General features: G+C 36.9%; 2 protein-coding genes and 1 long non-coding RNA gene across 4 annotated transcripts in view; 2 read left to right on the forward strand and 1 right to left on the reverse strand.

Annotated features, from left to right (window-relative positions):
• The first annotated feature begins 540 nt into the window (after positions 1–540).
• On the forward strand, positions 541–8981 carry LOC132101398 (tubulin-folding cofactor B-like). The gene is made up of 7 exons (XM_059506330.1): positions 541–673; positions 923–1086; positions 2134–2277; positions 6988–7084; positions 7674–7865; positions 8185–8257; positions 8385–8981. Exons 2-7 carry the CDS (start codon positions 967–969, stop codon positions 8497–8499), a joined length of 741 nt encoding a protein of 246 aa, XP_059362313.1. The 5' UTR covers positions 541–673; positions 923–966; the 3' UTR covers positions 8500–8981.
• A 2156-nt stretch (positions 8982–11137) lies between these two features.
• On the forward strand, positions 11138–12494 carry LOC132101401 (uncharacterized). The gene is made up of 3 exons (XR_009423171.1): positions 11138–11401; positions 12054–12224; positions 12352–12494. It is a non-coding gene; the product is annotated as an uncharacterized LOC132101401 (long non-coding RNA).
• A 3210-nt stretch (positions 12495–15704) lies between these two features.
• LOC132101399 (transcriptional coactivator YAP1-like) overlaps positions 15705–22421 on the reverse strand; it is a 33496-nt gene continuing 26779 nt past the window's right edge. For both annotated transcript variants that reach the window (XM_059506332.1, XM_059506331.1), the window contains 4 exons: positions 21392–21564; positions 19587–19720; positions 18493–18605; positions 15705–18414 (listed from right to left, as the gene is read on the reverse strand). In XM_059506332.1, coding sequence (XP_059362315.1) covers positions 18176–18414; positions 18493–18605; positions 19587–19720; positions 21392–21564 — 659 coding nt within the window. In that variant the 3' untranslated portion in view covers positions 15705–18175. The remainder of the gene's footprint in view (positions 18415–18492; positions 18606–19586; positions 19721–21391; positions 21565–22421) is intronic.

Here is a 22421-nt window from a genome sequence, read left to right on the forward strand (position 1 = left end):
TAGTAAGAATATATATTCCGATTTAAGTATGTGGCACTAGTTTTTAATTATATATCCCAAACTAGTATCCTAACGTTTATGTTAGTTATAATAGCTTTTCTAAAGTCATATATAATAACTAGTAGTCAAAAAGGTCATTGTATAGTTCAGTTAAATAACTTAATAGTTTACAAAAAATATTTTTAGAATCTTTACATAAAACAATGATTATGAGAGAACGGGTTCACTATTCCTAATGAAAAACTTAAATGTGTGTGTGGGGGGGGGGGGGGGGGGGGGTGTTGGGTTGACATTTACTAGCAATTTCTGAATGAACTTCCCGTATTTAGCTTTTATTGATGCGTTTCATGAAACTCTAGCAGCATCGTGTGGAATACATTCAGTACTGCAAGCAGGTGTTCATCATGTATCTTTGGGAGCGGTCTGCTTCAACAAAACAAACAGTGATTGGATAATAACCGTAGCACTGAACAGCCCAATTCGACAGAGTACATATCCCCCGCCCACTGAAAGCCTGATAGCCATTTTCCTATTGGTTGAATCCAAAGTCCCACCCAATTGCCAATTTTTATTGGCTCAAAGGTCAATGTGGGTGGGCAGAAGTTTCCAGAATCTCGTGTTGTGGTCTTTGACGGAAGAGCTTTTGAGGAGCTGAAACAAGAAGAAGATATACGGAATTGTTGGTTTGAATTCTGAATACAGTCCCTAAAATATCGGAGCGTGTGTAACTGGTGAGAACTGAACGTGCTGACAGCTGACTGAATCGATTAATAAAGCTAGAGCTTGTCACGTGAGCGCATGTAAATACTAGCCATAGCAACCAGCAATATGGCAAATATGAAACCTTGAGTGGAGGCCATGACATTACTGTTCTGATCGCGCATATGTGTTTAGCTGCATGAATACACACCTTTGATTTTCAGCTCGACCACCCCAGCAGCATCAGAGTTTGGTTAGTAACGGAAGATGGACGGGAGTGTGACAGTCATCACCAACCCCACCGTGTCCGTGCGCTTGACCAGCACCGTCAGCTCCTTCGAGGTGAACCGTAGATTCAACCGAGGAATCATGATCGCAGAGTTTAAGGTGCGGCTCATATAACGTTACTAGTATTATTGCCAAACAGTCAGACATGATACATGTCCGATATTACACTAACTTTAATATTGCAGAATTGAGGATGTGCAGCTTTGTATACTAAAATAAAATGACCCGTGATATTTATGATATGTTATGCTATTATTTTCCTGTAAAACTGTAAAAGAGCTGGATATTGTGTCTTATTTAAAATGTTCAAAACATGTTTGGTGGTACTTTTTTCTAGCTAGTGATGTAATATTCTGGTCATATGCAGATGTTGTCCATTGTGTAAATATGGTCAAATCACAGTCATGAAATTTTTTAGTATAACAGCAATTGTGGTTCTGTAATATTGAGCCCTTAAACGGACATGATGTGGGAAAAAAAAGAAAGAAAGAAAAAAAATCATGGGTGTAAAAATTTTATATTTCAATGCTTTTGTGTCCACTCACAAAAAATAAAAATAACAAAATCACAGGTTTCTCCAAAACATGTTAGGCAGGCTTGCCAAATCTATGAAATAGTTTCCTACCACTTTATATTATTTCCACTGCAAATTTTTAAAGGGAAGGTAAAGTTTCTTGAGGGAATGCAATTATTTTGCGAGTGAACAAAGTTTATCTGGGAAATGTTAAAGTTTTGCAAGAGTTATTATTAATCTGTTCCAGAATAATAAAAAAAATAATAAAAAAAAACACTGATTGCAATTGCATATAGTCAGAGTAAATGTGCAAGAAATAAGTTGTACAAGAGCTTGTCACTGTGTCAGTATCCTTAAAAAAATTATTTTATACATCAACGTCTGAAATATTTATATTACTACTGCTGAGGTTTAATATGTACCCTTAATGAGCTTCTTTGAACCATTTATGGGTAAGTAACGTACAAAATTGGGCTTTAAAGGTATTGCCCGAGTGACTTGTACACATGAGGGTACAATTTTTCTATATTTTTTGACAGGTCATTACAGGTCATCAAACTGTGAGGGTCTGTTTGGAATCATATTGATGTTTTAGTTTATTTACTAGTTTAACTTGTATGTTTGTTTCTCAGAGTAAACTGGAGCTGATTGTGGGCACTCCAGCTGCCTTTATGGACCTTGAGCTATTTAGCACTTCAGACAAGTTCTTACAGAAGCTAGATGACAATGAAGCGCTGCTCGGCTCCTATCCTGTGGATGATGACTGCAGAATACATGTGAGTATTGACTCCTTTCTGGCACGCCAGCTACACAGAAAACAAGTGACATGACAAAATGTAAGCAATGTGAGATGATGATTTCTAGAGCTTAAAAATTCTGCTGTTCTGGACATTTTTAAACTATTTTGATAGATTAGGATGTATGCAGGTCCTTAAAATGTCTTAAAATGACTTAAATTCAGATTAAAAAGGTCTTAAATATTTTTGGTCACATTACCGCTAAAATATCTTCAGTCTGATGGACCTAATGACTGTTTACAATCAATGAACAGACCAAAGATTTACCCCCCCCCCCCCAAACCCCCGGTAGTTAATGCGATGTCAGAAAGAACTACCTTATTTGTTTATATAATGTTTTCAATTAATAATAATAAAGAATAGGGATGCAATGATACCATTTTTTCAGAACCGATCTGATACCGAAAATTCGGAGTATCTGCTGATACCGATCCGATACCAGCACAGGTTTTTTTTTTTTAATATAGAATTTCTACACTTCTCTGTGTTGGCCTGATCATTATTCTCTTGTGTTAATCACAATCTACTAAATATACACAACTTCATTTTAATGAAAAATAACAAATTAAAAAATATATAATCATAAAAGTTTACAAAAATATTATGATAAACTAGGTTGGTAGATAATTCAGCAGCAAAAGATACTCTAGATTCTAGAAAAATCAGGGGAACACCATTGTGAACACCATTTTATTAAATCTATTGAAATTTTTTTTTTTACAAATAAAAGCGAATAAGTCTCAAATCTGGTAATATGCTACACATTGCTCTTTGTATTGTTGTAAAATACATTATTGAAAAAACAAATATATACATTTATATAGAAATCTAAAAGACGTTTCTTTTAAATCTATAGCGCAGTAATAAAGGCAGCAATGTATCATAGATAGGACAGAACAAGAAAGACTATTAATAATCTTTGATTTTACAGAAAATATTATAATACTGAAGACGCAAATATAGAGTGCCACAGAGCGCTTATGCACATCCTGTGCGCAGAATGATGAGCTTGAAACAACACGGAGTCACAGTGTGCATGCTGCGCAGCCCTCCGAGTCCACATAGAAAGCTGCTCGGCTCGAGTTCATCTTCAGTTCTCTCTTCACAACAGTTCAGTCAGTGTACTGCTTGAGTAAATGAATTACTCCGTAATATTGGTTTATTTCGACTCAGAGGGAGTGTCAGCCACATTAAAAAAGTAAATAAATTGTGGATTGATGCTTACAAGAGACGCGAACCGGTACAAACGATTCAGTCCTATTTGGTAAACTGGTTCACTAAGAAGAACCTGTCAAATCAAATGATTAGTTCGCGAACCGGACATCACTAGTACAAAAGGGAAGAGATTAGGGCTGTAGCTATTGAATATTTTAGTAATAGAGTAGTCTACCAAAAATTCCATCGAGTAATCGGATAAAATGTGTTTTTGCTTAATTAAAGTGCAATATTATGCAAGAGAAAATAAGACTCCTGGGTCTCTTAAAATGAACAACTAAGTTTCCTTTTTTAGAATTTTTTATTTTATTTTTTAAATTCATAGAATGCAATGCATACATCAAAAATAAACATTTAATTAGTACCCATTGTTTCTCTGTCTGTACTTGTACTGTGAACAATGACAATAAAGTTGACCGATGAATTAAGTGCATTTAAGTGCCATTCAATTGGGGTTTTAAATAAAGCATTTTCTGAGATAAACATTAAACACATAAAACATTGATTTAATTTATCTTTTAATTATTGAAAATTAAGCAAACTTAACTTTTTGATACTAACCCCCAATAACTAAACTAAACCGGACTTTTATTTTGACGGGTTGACGTACCTTTACAGTTCTGTGTATGTGATGTGATGCTAGTTTTACTTAAATCAAACGGTCAAATGCTCATGAAGCGAATGTCAGAGCAGTTCTGGAGATGTTCCTCATGTGTTCAAGTCTTTATTTAGTGAGAGGAAAGACGCTGAAATCACCGTAGCGTCACGCGTGCTTCCATGTGTTTAATGAATGAAGATGCGCTTCTGCTCCATTCATTAACATAGACACGCAGAACATGCAGGATTCATATTTAAATAGACTGTTCCGGCTTAATATTTACAGATATTAGTCCATATCGTGATTTGATGTAAGTGCAATGACCTATTTTTGATTAATTCATTCAAAATTTGGCAAATTCCGTGCCATTCCACTTTAAACTGTAAATTCCGTTTTTATGACTGGATTCCGCGATTCCCTCCGCGTTTTCTGCATCGCAGAAATCATAGGGACCTAGTTGTGGTATGCCAGCTCTATCTTGCAATGGACCCACGCCACGACGTTCTCTTTACGTTTGCCCACACCCTCAAATCAAAACCTGACGTGAGATTTAAAATAAAAGAGGCTTCGAGGCAGAGGAATTTGCCTCGATCATTTTTTGTAATAGAGTTAATCGAGGAATCGTTTCAGCCCTAGAAGGGATATTGATACATAGACTATTTAAATTTGTGCGTTAGTTTAATGATCCTTTTCTTTGAACAGTTTTAAACCTCAGTTACTGTGCGCTCTTGAAGATAGTTTAATCGTTTTGACTGTAGTAACCGAACGCGACACACAGTTTGATTGCTGAATGGAGGATGACAGACAGCAGAAAGAAGAGTTTATGTGAACTAGAAATTAATGACTTCAATATTAATCTGTACCTCACATTGAACTTTTGAACGTTTTGGTGCTTTATAATATTGTGTCTTTCGTGGAGCTCAACAATAACACAGAATAGTATACACAGGATCGGATCTGGATCGGTCTCGTCTGTTCGATACCAGATCCACAGGAAATGCCAGGATCGGAGCCAATACCGATCCAGAGTATGCATGATGCATACATTTAAAAAGGTGAAAAAGATATAAGATCAAAGTACCGTATTTTCCGGACTATAAGTCGCACTTTTTTTCATAGTTTGGCTGGTCCTGTGACTTATAGTCAGGTGCAACTTATTTATCAAAATTAATTTGACATGAACCGAGAGAAATAAACCAATAGAAAACATTAACGTCTACAGCCGCCAGAGGGCGCTCTATGCTGCCAGAGATGCTACCCAGTGCTCCTGTAGTCTACACTGAAGCCATAGAGCGCCCTCTCGTGGCGCTGAAAATATTGCTTCAAAATATATTGTTTACACCACCAAAAATCTCGGTAATGCAGTGATACTTGCGTTGTTTTATCTCCGTATACTTCAGTGTTAACAACAAATTATCCATTCGCTGAATTATGTGGCTGACGTTTGCTCGATGTGCGTGTGATATCCAGCACATGTGCTGTGTGCGTGCAGTCAGTCATCACGGCAAGAGTGAAACATTCGAAAGTGTGGGCTCTCGTTACAAAACTAAGTGACACCAGTGGCAGATGCAATATATGCAGTAGTGTAATAGTGAACGAAGTTAATACGTAATAGAATGAAAAAGTAATGGAATGAAAATAACTAACACAACCTCAAGCGATGCACTGTAAAATGTCTCGCGGTTCTAGCTTCAACTGCAACTCGCGAGATACATTCACATCAAATGTCCATTCAGCGGTAGCACTTATTTGCATTCACAAAAGTACATTATTTGCGTGTGCTTTTAGGCCTTGCCGGAGAAAGGTTTTATTCATGTGTTGTTCTAACATGCTTATTCAGAGCGCGTCCACCCGAAGTGTCCATACACTAAAATGCCGGTCAAACAGCACCTGATTACTTGGTTATATTAGTTGTGGTCTGATTGTGCTAATACTGTCAAAAACACACAAGGTTTACATATAAACACAGTTAATTATATCTAAAGTTAATTATGACATAATTGGTTAATTATGTTGTGTTATGTTATGTTAACACAGTTAATTATGTCTAAAGTGAAAAACGGGTAAGAGAGAAATGTTGCTTGCATCTCTTCAAGGGACATTCATTAAAGGGTTAGTTCACCCAAAAATTAAGATTTTGTCATTATTTACTCAGTCATGATGTACCTAGCATGTATTAATTTGCATTTATTCTTGTGCTGAACACAAAAGAAGATATTTTGAAGAATGTGGGTAACCAAACAGTTGCTGGTCCCCACTGACTTTGATAGTAGAGGGGGGAAAAAAGTCATTGGGGACCAACAACTGTTTAGTTTCCCACATTCTTCAAAAAAACTTATATTCAACAGAAGAAGAAACTCATTAAGGTTTAAAACAACTTGAGGGTGAGTAAATGATGACACAATTTTCTTTTTTGGGTGAGCTATTCCTTTAATGTTAATAAAAATAAAACACAGAGAAAAATAATTCACTGCTCTTGACTGAAGAACATTAATACAGTTGCTAAAGTTCAGCAGTAATAAAATAATTTGAAATTTTCAACAACCTCATATCTTTTTGCACCAAATAGTATCGATAACAGTATCGATAAGTACCAGTATCGATAAGTAGTATCGTATCGATACAATGTAAACTATACCCATCCCTAATATCATAGTAATATAATTTATGACAGTGATGATATTTTTTTTTCTTTTTACATTAAACAAATTAAATATCACATATATGCATGTAATATAATGTGTATTTTCATTACAGGATTAGGCCTTAAATCATTATAAGGTGGTATTAAAAAGTCTTAAATTGAACTTTCTGCAGAAACCCCGTAGCATTAATAAAGACAGAATTCTTATGTTTGAGTGTTGTTTTCTGTGCAGGTGACAGACCGCAGTGGTACGCAAAGTGGGGAGTTCACTGATTTGTCAAAGGTTGAGAAATTTGAGATCTCTGATGAAGCCTATGAAAAAAGGGCAGGTAATCCAAATTTCTTTAATAATCTTTAAAAAATTAAAAATTAAATTAAATTTTTTTTTAACCTGTTACACATTTGAGTGATTTAATTTAAACCAACTTATAGTGACTGTGCTAATAGTTGAGCTGTGATAGTTGAGCTCCAAAAGAAATTGAAACCGAGACATGTTAAGTCTTTCTTATTGTGACCGTACATCTTGAGTTAAAGGTCTTTTGAAAATGGGGAAAAAATTTCGAACAGGGTTCTACATCAGTTGGTGGTTGATTGGATGGAGGCAGATCGGCTAAATGTGAGCTTGCGTCAATTGTAAGATAGGAGCATGTTTTAAATGTAGTTAACATTTTGATTAAAAATAAAAATTGTTTTGTGTTAGAGAGTGAAATGCAGTGTTTCAGTAGGTAGTACAAATGGTTAATTTTGATTTATACATATAAGTACTTGTATACATTTAATGCATTTAGCAGATGCTTTTATTCATCAAAAAAGTTTTTTTATTTTTTTTATACCAGTATGTATGTAATTATATCTATAATTAATGTAAGCAAATAACCCAACTTTTCTTTCTTTTTTTTTTTTTTTCTTATGTGTCAGACTCAATACGGAACTTCAAGAAGAATATGAAGTTAGGTCGATTTAATGAGGAAACCAGAGCCAAGCAAGAAGAGGCTCTTGCGAAGAAAGAAGAGGAAGAGAAGGCGGCCGCTGAAGCCATTGTTGTTGGGAACCGCTGTAAAGTTCAAGTTCCTGGGCAACCTACCAAGATTGGCACTGTTATGTTTGTTGGTAAACTTACCCTTATTTTCATATCACACCTCTCAGATTAAGGCTTTGTTTGTGCTATTTACATGACCTGGTTTACCACTTGAATGTTACATGTACTTGTAATACTGAAAAGAAATGAATATAATCAACTTACATCTAGTATTGATATTGATTTAAATGGTGCGTGATGCTTGTCAGAAGGCAATTAACTCTGTGAACTGTAACACACCATCCTGACCTGGGGCTCCCCGTTTTCTTTGTTTTGTTTGTTTTTTCATATATGAATTCCTGTGTTTTCCAACCATATTCAATGGGGCTTAAATGCTTTCTTTGTTTCCAGGTACAGCAGATTTCAAACCAGGCTACTGGGTTGGTGTGAAATATGATGAGCCGCTGGGGAAGAATGATGGCAGGTCGGTGCACGCACAAGTTATTTATGTTTATGAATAAGACCAGCATGTCTCTGAAAATGACTAATGTGACCCTTACATGAACCTTCTGAGAAAGTCTGATTGATGCGTTGTATTTGTCTTGATTTAGTGTGAATGGGAGACGCTATTTTGAGTGTGAGCCAAAATATGGAGCCTTTGTGAAGCCCCTCTCAGTAACAGTGGGAGACTTTCCTGAAGAGGACTATGGTTTGGATGAGATGTAAGACTCACCTGATGAGCAGTCAGAAGAAAGATCCTCTTTCTTCTAGAGGTTTGACTCCATGCAGTAAGACATTGCTGCAGTAGAAGGTTTCTTGTCGTCAATGCAGATCATTTTGTTTTATGCTGGTCTGGAAGAGATCAGTGAAAATTGTATCTTAATTTCCTGCAGTCAAACTCGAGGAATGATCTTAAACAACATCTGTGCCCTGGCGACTAGATGTAACTAGTAAGGTAAATGTGAAAACACCAGCCGAGGTCAGAGTAAAGAAAAGCATTCGCTTGCATGTTGATTGTTCATACAGTTGAGTTCTACAGCTAATTTGAGCCTAGGCTGAATCATTTTACTTCAATCAAAACCAACCAACCACAGCAGAAAATGTTCTTCACGTTTTTGCAGTTCTATAAATGTCATTTGTACTAATGAATTCCTCCTTTTCTGCAGCTGATTACATTCTAATGCCTCAGAATGGCTGTTTTAGGGTATCAGTCCCTCATTCTATTTAATTGGCACTTTAGCGATTAGCTCACTAATGAGATGTGTAATGTAGAATCCATGGCCTCAGTTTTTCAATGGTTCTGTATTTTCAGTGTAAATTACAGAAATGTGTCAAGAAGTCTTATTTTTTTGTGTGTGAAATTTTCATGCATGTCGAATTTACATTAATCAGAAAGGCATATGTTTTTATGGAATTCTGTTTAATAAAATCTGTTTCAAAGAAATCCATGTGCCAATTTTGTCCAAGAGGCATATTTCCAAATTGTTTTATTATTATTTTATATTCTTTTACTGCCTTAATACACACAAGTGATAAACATTTGGTTTTAGTGCACAGCAAGTCAGCAATTTATAGGAATGTTATAATTGTTATTAGGGATGCACCGAAATGAAAATTCTTGGCCGAAACCGAAAACCGAAAAAGAGAAAACCAAGGCCGAAAACCGAAACCGAAACACCGAAAGAAATTATCCCAATTATTAGTACCATTGCATTTATTGCTATGGCCGTGTACTAACTTTACTAAAATTAAAACATTGCAATTGCATAAATTAATATTAAAGTTTCAAAGATAATTACAATTACATAAATTATAAAAAAACATAAAAATGCATAATTACAAATTATGCAAATATTTATTAAGCACATTGCAACAATGCACAGTATAAAATAAAATTCAAACTAAAATTTAATCCCACTCATCTGTATATTAAATAATAATGTACAGGCCTACTGGCCTGCAGAAAGGTTTTAAAATTAACTGTTCTCTCATAAAAAGTGCATTTAGGTGAAGAGCATTTGAAATTGTTCTCTGTAGGACTAGAAAGTGCATTACTTCTCCAGTAGGCAAGACTGTTATCACTTCTGGGGATGGGGACTTCAGACAGATAACCATCTAGCTGTTGAGCAGTTGAGCTTGTCATCTGCCTGACATTTGAGAAATATTTGAGAGAGTGTATTTAAATAGGGCCAGGGCATAAATAAACATTTTTATCAAATTAAAGCAGAAATCTAGCAAAAAATCTAGCAGAAATATGGCTACAATCTGATATTATGCATGTATATGTATATGTGTGTGTATTATATATGCAGAGACGAGTCTTTTTTTTTTTTTTGCGCTCTGATCTCAGTCTCCTGCGCTTGGCGCTTCTCCGTCTCCACGCGGGTTCTCCGCATCCAGCGCGGCCTGGAGCATTTCTCGTGTGCTCTGCCATATTTCCGCGTCCAAGTAATGGTCTTTATAACGCGGATCAAGCACATTCGCGATGAAGTGCGGAGGATCCGAAAAGATCTCAGTGAGACGTGTGCTAACAGACTCTATAAGACTGTACTTTTCTTTGTTTTCACTTCTTGGTCCGTCTCAATCTCTTTGTTAGGAGACGCTTTAGTGCTGCGAATAAAGGAATAAGAATAGAGAGAATGTTCTCTATTAAGACCCACTGGTGTGAAGTGAATGACGCGGGGAGCTCGTGGTCTGCGCTATGCAGGTGCACGTGCAGGTCGCGGTTTCTGTTTGCGTCATCATAACATTTCGGCCGTGTTGTTTCGGTAATAAAAGTGTTTCGGCCGAAAACCGAAAATGCACTTTTTGGCCATTTTCGGCCGAAAATTTTCGGTGGCCGAATATTCGGTGCATCCCTAATTGTTATAGTAGCTTTAACAAAATGCATTGTAAATTAGGTATTTTGGACACTAGACCAGGGCCAAGCACAAATGCTGGTGTTGGATATAGACCCATTTCTTTATTTACTCGATGCTTGCATTAAGTGGGCATAAATTCGAAAAAACAATTAAGAATTTTTGTCTTTGATGCTGTTTGATAAACTTAAAGTCTCAGTCACCATTTGCAATTTAATTGATCATTTATCAAAAACGTGGCCATGGGGGTTTCTGGCTCAACTGATCGTGCCTGAGTGCACCCTAGTTTTTGTAAACATATTTCGATTTTCCCCTCCAGGCTGTGATGCTTTGCAAAAATAAAACGAGTTTCAAATCACTTGCTTGGACATCATTATTTTAAAAACTTAGACGGTAATGTTATATTAGATCTGCATGGCGATCGCCTGCTTTTTACAGTACAGTGTGTACACACACACACACACACACACCGACGGATGTGCGAACCAGACCACCAAGTAAAGACCACATAGTTAACAGTTTCATTCGCTGTTGCTGTCAGCCAGTTGTGCTGGTGTCGACTAAAACTGGATATTAAAGTCTAATTTCATTATTTATAACGCGTTCCTGACACCTAAAGCAGTTTGATAAATTCGTCGTTAATGAGGGCAGACTCAGAAAAGTCTTTCGTCTTTCATGACTGTCGGTTAGTTTTGGGACTTTATTCGTAAAGAAAATGAAACGCTGTTTGTGTTTCATCTTCATTCATTCCTGTCTGCTTTTGCCATCGGGTGAGTATTTCTCATTTGTTTATTTGTAAGAACTCTGGAAACCGCGGAAATTGCGAAAGTTTCCAGTGTGTATACGTGTACACAGAGTTTGGGACATTCTGTCTCAAAACTGAGGGAGCTGTTCAACAGACTCTGAGTCCGAAATGAAGCAAGGCTTATGGCAAAGATGCCAAATCTATCAGTTTAAAGTAAAAGTTTATAGTAAAGGTAATGTTGTTTTACAGGCATCAAAACTGTTCTTACTATTAGTACTATTTTTGTTAACTTCCCACAGATAGTGAGGAAAAGCTGAACGGCGGTACAAGGGTCAGTGATAGAACGGTAGATGCTTTTTACATTAGCCAGGCCTTGGCTGATAACAACTGGTGTAGGTTGACGGTTCACTGCTCACTGTTTTGAGACAATCTACATGTAAATAACTGATGAGTTACTCCAGTAGAACAGCCATATGAATCTCTTAACTCGCATCATCTTACTCCAATTTCCCATGAAAACACAGCACACATCTGGTCCAAAACATTGCGAATGCTGTAATCTATTGCAGCGAAATCTTACACAACACTATAAAAGTATTTTGCTAGTGGCTGTTATTGTAATTTCTGTAACATAATACAAATAAACTGCTTTTCTGATCTGGATTTTCCATATGCAGACAGGAGAGCTGTCTCATTCAGCTGAAGGAAAGACTTCAGTGACTTCAGATTGAACATGTCCAACTATTCAACGTTACTGCCCAAAGCTGAACCCATCGACCCAACTGAAGCGTCTGTGAACACTGTGCACACCTCAACAGAGAGCAAACGGCTGATTTCTGTTTCGACAGGTACAGTCTGAGTTTCTGCACTGATTGATTGCACTACTTTAGATCAGCATTATTTTCACCAACAGCATCATCAGCATTAATACAGTCAAATTTTGAAACTTCCATTGTCTTTGGATGGATAAAACAGGTGTTACTCCTAGTAAGCCAACAGCAGGTCCTCGGTTCCATGCGGGTAGTTTCATTGGCGGTATGATGCTGGCCTTTATAATCACACTGGTCATCAGTCTGGGCTACAGATTGGCTTGTTCACAACGGGAAGTGCGCTACAGAGTCATGCGAGTACCATCAGAGCTGGAAGCTAGTGTTTAAAAAAGAAAAGAAAAACAAATTAATCCAAGATATGTCCAGATATGTGATGTGATGAGTTTTTGAACCATGTACCTCCTATTTCTCAAAAGAACGCATTAGTGCCCATTCACTTTTTTTTTTAGCAGCACTGGTTCCGGATTTTTTTTTCTTCAATACATTTTTCCTATAGGGATTGTTAAAAAGTTATTATTAAGAGTAATATACCAAACCAACCAGCTATAAAATCTTAAACTTTATTGAAAAAAAAGAAACATTTGAAAATGGTACTGTATGTATGAGACAAATATTGTGTGCGTGTATATACAGTATATATATATATACACACAGTGGGTACAGAAAGTATTCAGACCCCCTTAAATTTTTCACTGAGTTATATTGCAGCCATTTGCTAAATTAAAGTTAATTATTTTCCTCAATGTACACACCGCACCCCATATTGACAGAAAAACACAGAATTGTTGAAATTTTTGCAGATTTATTAAAAAAGAAAAACTGAAATATCACATGGTCTTAAGTATTCAGACCCTTTGCTCAGTATTTGGTCTTTTTGGGAAAGATGCAACAAGTTTTTCACACCTGGGTTTGGGGATCCTCTGGCATTTCTCCTTGCAGATCCTCTCCAGTTCTGTCAGGCTGGATGGTAAACGTTAGGGAACAGCCATTTTCAGGTCTCTCCAAAGATGCTCATTTGGGTTTAAGTCAGGGCCCTGGCTGGGCCGTTCAAGAACAGTCACGGAGTTGTTGTGAAGCCACTCCTTCATTATTTTAGCTGTGTGCTTAGGGTCATTGTCTTATTGGAAGGTGAACCTTCGGCCCAGTCTGAGGTCCTGAGCATTCTACAGAAGGTTTTCGTCCAGGATATCCCTGTACCTTTCCCTCGATTGAAGGGAACAACTAGTCATCCTGTCCCTGCAGCTGAAAAACACCCCCACAGCTTGATGCTGCCCCCACCATGCTTCACTGTTGGGACTGTATTAGACAGGTGATAAGCAGTGCCTGGTTTTCTCCACACATACCGCTTAGAATTAAGGCCAAAAAGTTCTATCTTGGTCTCAGTATTTTTTAGAATTTTTATAGCTTTCACGTGTCTTGCACTGAGGAGAGGGTTCCGTCGGGCCACTCTGCCATAAACCCCCGACTGGTGGAGGGCTGCAGTGATGGTTGACTTCCTACAACTTTCTCTCACCTCCCGACTGCATCTCTGGAGCTCAACCACAGTGATCTTTGGGTTCTTCTTTACCTCTCTCACCAAGGCTCTTCACCCCCGATAGCTCAGTTTGGCTGGATGGTCAGCTCTAGGAAGTGTACTGGTCATCCCAAACCTCTTCCATTTAAGGATTATGGAGGCCACTGTGCTCTTAGGAACCTTAAGTGCAGCAGAATTTTTTTCGTAACCTTGGCCAGATCTTTGCCTTGCCACAATTCTTTCTCTGAGCTCTTCAGGCAGTTCCTTTGAACTCATGATTCTCATTTGCTCTGACATGCACTGTGAGCTGTAAGGTCTTATATAGACAGGTGCGTGGCTTTCCTAATCAAGTCCAGTCAGTATAATCAAACACAGCTGGACTCAAATGAAGGTGTAGAACCATCTCAAGGATGATCAGAAGAAATGGACAGCACCTGAGTTAAATATATGAGTGTCACAGCAAAGGGTCTGAATACTTAGGACCATGTGATATTTCAGTTTTTCTTTTTTAATAAATCTGTAAAAAATGTCAACAATTCTGTATTTTTCTGTCAATATGGGGTGCTGTGTGTACATTAATGAGGAAAAAAAAGAACTTAAATGATTTTAGCAAATGGCTGCAATATAACAGAGTAAAAAATTTAATGGGATCTGAATACTATATATACTATATATGTGTGTGTGTGTGTGTGTGTGTGTATACATATGTACAGTAAATATACATATGCAAAGAGTAAATGATTTATAGGATTTGCATTTACTCTGGTGGAGTGTCTGTACAGCATCGTGTGTAATGTAGTTTTTCACCAAAATTCAGTAAGACATTTACTAGCTCGTAGCACACAGTAGGTCTGGGTTTCACTTTATTTTAAGGTGTCCTTGTTACAGTGTACATATACTCTTAAATACTGAGTAATATTAAATAACTACATACTATATGGTTAGGGTTGGGTTATTTGCATGTAATTATGCATAATTTATCATGGTAACACTTTAGTTTAAGGTGTCCTTGTTACACGTTACATGTACTTAATATCTTAACACTTAATTATGCATAATTACATGCAACCTAAGCCAAATCATAACCATATAGTAAGTAAATATAGTTAATTAATATTACAGTACTTAAATGTATATGTACACTGTAACGTATAATAAAGTATAACTTTTATTACTGTAATAGTAACTACAAGTAACATGTAACAATGACTCTAAAGTGTTACTTAGGTCCTTCTTTGACGGTTTGTAAATTGTTGTTAAAAATGAATTTCCCTATGGAGAAAATTATTGGCATTTTTACTTCCAGAACCCGACTGTAGCACTCTGTTATGTATTATCCCATGTTTTATACATGTTCATATGGAATAATGTAAAACAGCTAATATTTATTTAATGTCCCGCAGTGAGGAACACGATGCCATCATTTAAAAATGGAGCCGTTGAGGAAATACAGGCTAAAACACAAGCTAGTCCTCATCTGAAGAGAACGTTTCCACCTTAATGTGGTAAATATGCATATGAGACGGTGTCTGGTTTGATACATATTATATTGTAATCTTAAATAGGTTATTCCCTATTCCCTTTTACATTTTCAGTTGTGAATACTTGAACAATACTTGAAAAATAAAAATGTGTGTTTGTGTCTACGGTCTAGTCCGCTGTAGTCCAATGTGTACTACAGGACATTTTAATGAGCTTGGACTAAATATATAGCGTTTAAAATATGCTCCTGTAAAAGTCTTCTTAAAGACCTATCAGAGGCAAAAATTATTTGGTTACAGTTCAGGAGATTTTTCTTTTAAAGTTTCTAATATTTTTAAATAAAAGTTCATGATACATTTGTTTGGAAAGTGTTGATTTTGGGTTTCATCATGTATGGAAGAAGAAGTGATCCAATAAAGTGATTTATTCTAACTGTGAGGACTGTATGATGTACAATAGAAAACGTTTGCCTAATAATGCATAAAATAACTGATTAAACACAGTAACTACCAAAGTATATACTTTATTCCAGGCCAATTTGAAAGTAATATGTAAAGAGACATAATGTAACAGAACTTAAGGTTCTAAAGTACATGCACATACATTGATCATAATAAAAGGATATAAATTCATTCTGGGTGCATTTAAAATAAATCTAAATACCAATCCATTAACTTGTGTGATTAGTACTACCACTACAAAAGAAAAAAAAAAGTAAACAGTGTGCAACTGTTCAGAATATATAGTAACTAAGCAAGCATAAAATCATGTTTAAGTGACACACATTTTAGTCAATGTTTTAGAAACGTGCAATACCATCAGTGTACCCACAATTCATAAAACATTTTGTTGCATTGCTCTCTCCAACACTATTTTACCCCACTCGAGTCTGCCATCAATACTTTGTTTGCAAAAATATAGTTCTCTTAGCTTGTCTTTGCTTTTTTTTTTCTTCTCTCACCACTTTTATTTTCTCTATAACTTCTAACTTTCATTACTATGGCCTAGCTTGCTGTTTTTGATCATAAAATTTGACCATAAAATTTCGCTTGACGAGGCAATTGCGTTATAAACCTTAGCGGTATATTCACCCCAACAGACCACAGACATTATACTGATAAAACTTCACCTTTGTTAAGAAACAAAAAATCAGTACAACAGATATTTAGTGTATGGGCCAGTTATTGAGCCATAATCATGTAGTGTAAAGGTATCCATATATTGTAAACAAGAGGAAATGAATTCAAAGCATCTGCAGCAAATTTGTAATGGGCAAAGTCCCTGTAGTGTTCTGCTCTAGTGAAATAATGCAAACCTAGGTAACCTGCCTAATGTGTCTTTAGTACTGACATCAGAGGACCAGACAGATCTGGCTTCATTAGAAATCTCCTCACAAATCAATTAGAACTTTTCTCATTAGCTTATGTCTTATGTGTATATAAAAGTATGATAAATTATTTTTTGTCGTTCATTACTAAAAAAAAAGTCTTTGGAAGCCTCCTGGAAATCCTGACAGAAACGAACATAACTGATTGTTTCCATAAAAGTCTACTCTATCATTCATGCCCACTGTTATCAAACTCGAATCCAAGCTAACAGCTAATCTACAGCACTAACCTTCAAGACATGCTCATCTATCCATCTAAACCTATCAGAATCTTCCTCTTCCTGCCCGATATCCACCTCGGCACCAAACATCATCAACATAACTGGCACAGACTCTACTGGAGCTCATATCAGAGATGTCTGTCTATTAATCAAAGTGCCCTTGAGATTTTGTTCAATGCTTTTGGATTAAAAAAAAAAATAAAATCTGAGATTTTCACAAAAATAACCAAGTAAGCAACAACATACCGACTGAGATTCTATAATCGTAAAATAAAATAAAAATATCGGTAATGAAACGGAACAATCAGGTTGATTAAAATGTTGCGAAAAAATGCTAGCGTCCATCTAGATATTGTTCTTTGTGAATCAGTTCATGTACAAGGCAGCTCTTAGAATAGTTGTTCTGTATAAAACTCTTCAAAAGAGAGCAGAAAGATCAGATTTGTTCTTTGATCACACATTAATGCCACAACCCTCAAGAAAACAGAATCAGGCTTAAATAAAACTAACACATGAAGAAGCTAGGGTCCTTTAAAAAAAAAAAGAAAAAGAAAAATCAGACCCTAATTCCCAACATAATATTTTTTTATAAATCCTTTGCAAAGAAATATACTTTGATTAATGAAGTTAGTAAGTAAAAGCAATGTCAAATTTGATCTATGATCTGTAGCATACAGAAACATGTTTTTTTTGTTTGTTTTTTTTTGTCTGAAGGCACTTGATTACTCAGTTTCTAGTGTGATATGCTGGCACAGCCAAGCAGCAGTATTTGTTTAACCATAGCCACACGACTTAGACCTTACAATCACAAACCCTTCACATACAGACAACCTCCTCATCGCTTTTTGGTTTCTCAGGCTCATTACTGTACGAGGAAAAAATGAGCTGAGATCAGGGATGTTCTGAGACGGGAGCTGCAGTCACAGGAGGTTGCGGTATGTTGATTTCGGGGTTCGTCTGTCTTTATTTCTCTCTGAGCCCTCTCGGCCCTGTTCGCCCAGCGAGGGGAGAAACGACACGTCACGCACACAACTTCACATTCGCATACTTGCACTCAGTACAGCCGTGAAAGAGATATGGGTACTTGTGGACACTTGTCTGTTCATGGGCCAGCCTTGAGGATGCAGACATGAAAAAAAAGACTTAAGAAAACAAAAAGAAGCCCAAAAGGACCAAAGGTTAAAATCCCTCTGCTTTTAAAACCAATTCGGCCAAATGTAGTGAATAGAAGATAATGAAAAAACTGTCCAGTAGGGTGAAATGTCTTTCTTTTCTCAACTCAAAGCATCTACACATCCTTCACAGATTGGATTAGGCAGCAGTTCAGCATGTTGGAAGAGAAGGCGTAGCGCTGGATCCAGGTGCTCTATAGCCAGGTTAGAAAGTTTTCCTTGTCGATCTTGGTAGCTGCTAGCACTGACTCCATGTCGTTGAGGATGTCGGAGCTCAGCGCTTCCTGCAGGCTTGGCATCAGCTCCTCACCCTCCACCGCCATGCTCTCCCCCTCCAGGGTGCCCAGGTCCACGTCTGTGCCCGGGATCGCGTCTAGGTAGTCGGGGAAACGGCTGGGCTGTGTTGCCATCGAGCTGGGGCCGAGGCTGTCGCCTGAGAGCGAGACGGTTGGTCTTAAAATGTGCTGACATCATGTGTGTGGTTACATTGAGTATTCTTGTTATGGCGTACCTGTCTCCATCTCGTCCACACTGTTGAGGAAGTCGTCCGGAGTACGGGGGACGCTGTAGCTGCTCATGCTCAGGCCACTGTCTGTGCTCTCGTCTCTGGAGTGATATGTCCCACTGCACAGGAAAACACCAGGACACAACTGCTTAGACAACTCTAATCTGCGTACATATGTAAATTGTACACTTACACTTAATCGTTCGAACGTTTGAGGCAAGATAATTTGGAATAAAAAATGAAGAGGCATTAAAAGACATCTAATATATGTTACAAAAGATTTGTATTTTAAATGAATGCTGAACTTTATATTCATTAAAGAAACCTGGGGGAAAATGATCATGGTTTCCACAAAGATATTACCGTAAACAGCACAATTGTTTTCACGCTGATAATAATCCAAATGTTTCCTGAGCATCAAATCATAATACTACTAAAGCAGAAAAGAGTTCTTTAAGCTTCTGTTTAAAATTATTCTGCTTAAATTCTGCTAGTAATTGCTTGTACTACTCACAATGGCCTGCTGTGAACTGCCTTTTATTGTAAAAGGTGTTGTTTTGCTGGTGGTCTCAGCAAAACAGGCAGTTCAGAATAAAGAGAGCAGAGGACATGCTACAGTGTAAGAAAATACAGCAAGTTTCTTCTAATTAAGAGAATGAAATGTGGCTTCGGTGCATGAGAGCTGCTGGATGAATGAGCTCTTTGTGTGCGCAGCGGAGGTGGAAGAGGGAGGCTGGCCTTGTCTAAGACCGAAACCACATGTTCTCATGGGCCGCCTTGTTATTCACATCAATCCCTTATCTGCTCACATGTAGGAGGAGATTTGTATGTGCTTGACTGCCACTGGAGGACGCAGTTCTCTGCAAAAGCAGCTTAATTCGGACTTCCTTTCAACAGCTTCTCCAGCAGGGGTCACTAGTGAGTGTCACTCAAGTTAAAAAAAAAAAAAAAAAACACGCACACACAATGCAGCCAAACATCCTTTGTGGAAAGGTTCTTTGCCCTTATGTGCCTTTTAACTGGTAAATAATGCCATGTGCAAATGCAAAAAAAAATTTTTTTCTTGTATGACTGCAGTCCTGCAGTTTGATGCATCTTACCTGTTCAAGAACGGGTCAGAACTGTTGGTGGTCATGTTACGTGCGTCTTGTCCCATGCTGGGGGAGGACACAGGGTTTTGAGTGCCGCCATCATGCTCCATGCTGGTCGGCAGCTGGTTTCTCAGGGCAAGCTCCTGTATGGAAACAAAAGAATGTGTGTCAAAGTACGAAATTTGATTAAAGTGAGCAGACTGGGTTTGCAGGAACGGAAGCTTAACACAAGACTAAATTAATGATTTTCTTTGGAATTACTCCAAGCACTGAGATGAGAGCGGATACATTTTTTTCTATTGAAGAAAAAAGGACAGAACAAACTATACAGGTTTTTGCTTTCAAACTATGCACACGTACGCGAAACAGTGAGTGAGGTACGGGAAAGAACAACAAAAAAAAAAAACTTAACATACAAGTTTTACTTCGTTTACTTTATCACCCATTTGAGTGAAGTAAAAGCCTTTCCCATCCAACAAGTCATGAGTTGCAAATCTGGTTATCATTTGTCAATGGATTGTGCAAGATTGTCTGTCAACATCCTTGATTATTTTACTGCCTCAGCTCAAACTGCTGGTTTGTGGAGACTCACGCGAAGGTGTGGGTTTATTGCACATCATTTAGGGTACGGCAGAAGGGTCAGATCTTTTTATTACTGACTTCCTATGACTAATCGAACCTTAAATACGGTCACAACTTTCGCTGATTAAAAGACAACATGCCATCACCACAGAAAAGACTCCAACACATCAACATTAACACTGACCCTATTGACTTTCTTAATGCGCTTTACTCATCTTGTTGCAAATTATTCATTATTTTTTTAAAGTTGTTTTGTGGGCTTTTATTCTTTTTTTTGGATAGGACTGTAGAGAAATGACATGTCCCTCTGTTTTGACCGACGTCTTTAAATTTACATTTATCTTTATTAAATGTATTTTATTTTCATTTGTTTTTACAGGTCATTTAATCTGTTTATTTTAGCTGAGTTTTAAATGTATTTAGTGTTTTTTTTTTTCATATTTGAGCTGCAAGAGTTCGTGTGTTAAGTGATGTCATTGAAGGGTATTAGATATCAATGCAGCGGAAGGTTGCCACTTGGAAAAAACTAAAACTAAAAAAGTGCCCATTTTATTCTGATTTTAATTAATTTTAGAATGATGCAAATGTTTTAAGTTTTTAGCCAAATTATATGTTTCACATACGTTTAAGAAAATTTTATAAATAATATGTTTTTAGTAGGAAATATGCAATAATATTACAATAGGCTGTGAATGCAATTTTATGATGACTGAGCGATTCATTATAGGATTTTCAGCCACTACATCAATGCCTTTAAATGTATTTGAAGGCCTATCTTTATTGCTCTTTTAAGAGAGCTGCTTCTAGCTAGATCCGGTAAGATCATCCCTGATGATCTGTTTATTTAGTTTTCCAGCAGGGGGGTCTGCAGCACTGAGTCAACACTGTGTTTACATTCTAAAGCAGGGGCAGCTGAACCAAACCTCCTCCATCTGCCCCATCATCTTCCGACCTCTCATTTAGCTCACGAAAACATATACAGCAAGTATCGATGCTTCAGAATTACCCACCCTACACCATATGTACTGTGCAAAGTGCAACAGGTTGCTTTGAGGTGCAAGGTGGACCAGACCTTATGCCAATAATCTGTCGAAACAACCTGCACAATTATACGATACAGTACATTACAAACAAAAATACGCAACATGAACAGCGAGTACACGTGGCACAGATCAGGCTCGTTTAGAAGACCATGTGAGGACAGAATGTTCTGACAGGTATGTGTGTCTGACCTGGGGTCTCTGGCGAAGGAGCTCTTGTTTGATCCTCAGTCTCTCATTCTCCATCTGCATCTGCTGCAGCCTGATCTGGTTGTTTCCACCCAGCACTCCACTCTGTGGACTGGAGGGCAGCTGGGAGCCTTGCTTCACTGGAGCACTCTGGGAAATCCGCTGCTGGTTCATAGCTGAGGACACAAAATCGATTACGTTATGATGCTTCATTCTATTATTAATTAGCATTCCATTATATAGTTTATATTTAAAAGCAAATACAGTAACACTAGAAAATACAGTATCAAATATGTACATTTTTGGCATTATAGTGTTACTACTATATTATATATATATATTATATAAATATATATAAATACTACTGAAATGTAATATTAATCAGAACCCAGGATGTTAAGCATAATGTGTGTTTATGTATGAAATCTAAATATACATTTATAAATTCAAATAAGCACTTACAAGTCTGAATTTATTTAGGGAGTCATTGATCACTTTCAGAAAATACTACATATTCAGAATTACATCTGCATTTCCCATATTTAGACCTATAAATGTGTGTGTGTGTGTGTGTGTGTGTGTGTGTGTGTGTGTGTGTGTGTGTGCGTGCGTGCGTGCGTGCGTATGTATATATATATATATATATATATAAACACACAAACAGCATATATTTTGAAAATATTTACATGTATATATTTGTTCATAATTTAATGTATAAACGTAAAATTTTTCTTAAATCTATACATGAATGTGTTTATAAATACACAATTAATCGTTTGACAGCACTAATATATATATATATATATATATATATATTTGTGTGTGTGTGTGTGTGTGTATATGTTTGTATATATACATACATAGACACACGCATAAAGAAAGAGACCGAGAGAGATTTGTACGCAATTTTTTGCATCTATAGATTTAGTGTGACACAGATCTGCATTTATTGATTTAGACATATGTATAACTATATTCGGATACACATTTATACTGTCAAAATTATAAAATTTTTTGATTTATAAATAAATAT

The sequence above is a fragment of the Carassius carassius genome, chromosome 23, assembly GCF_963082965.1.
Source record: "Carassius carassius chromosome 23, fCarCar2.1, whole genome shotgun sequence".
Taxonomy (NCBI): domain Eukaryota; kingdom Metazoa; phylum Chordata; class Actinopteri; order Cypriniformes; family Cyprinidae; genus Carassius; species Carassius carassius.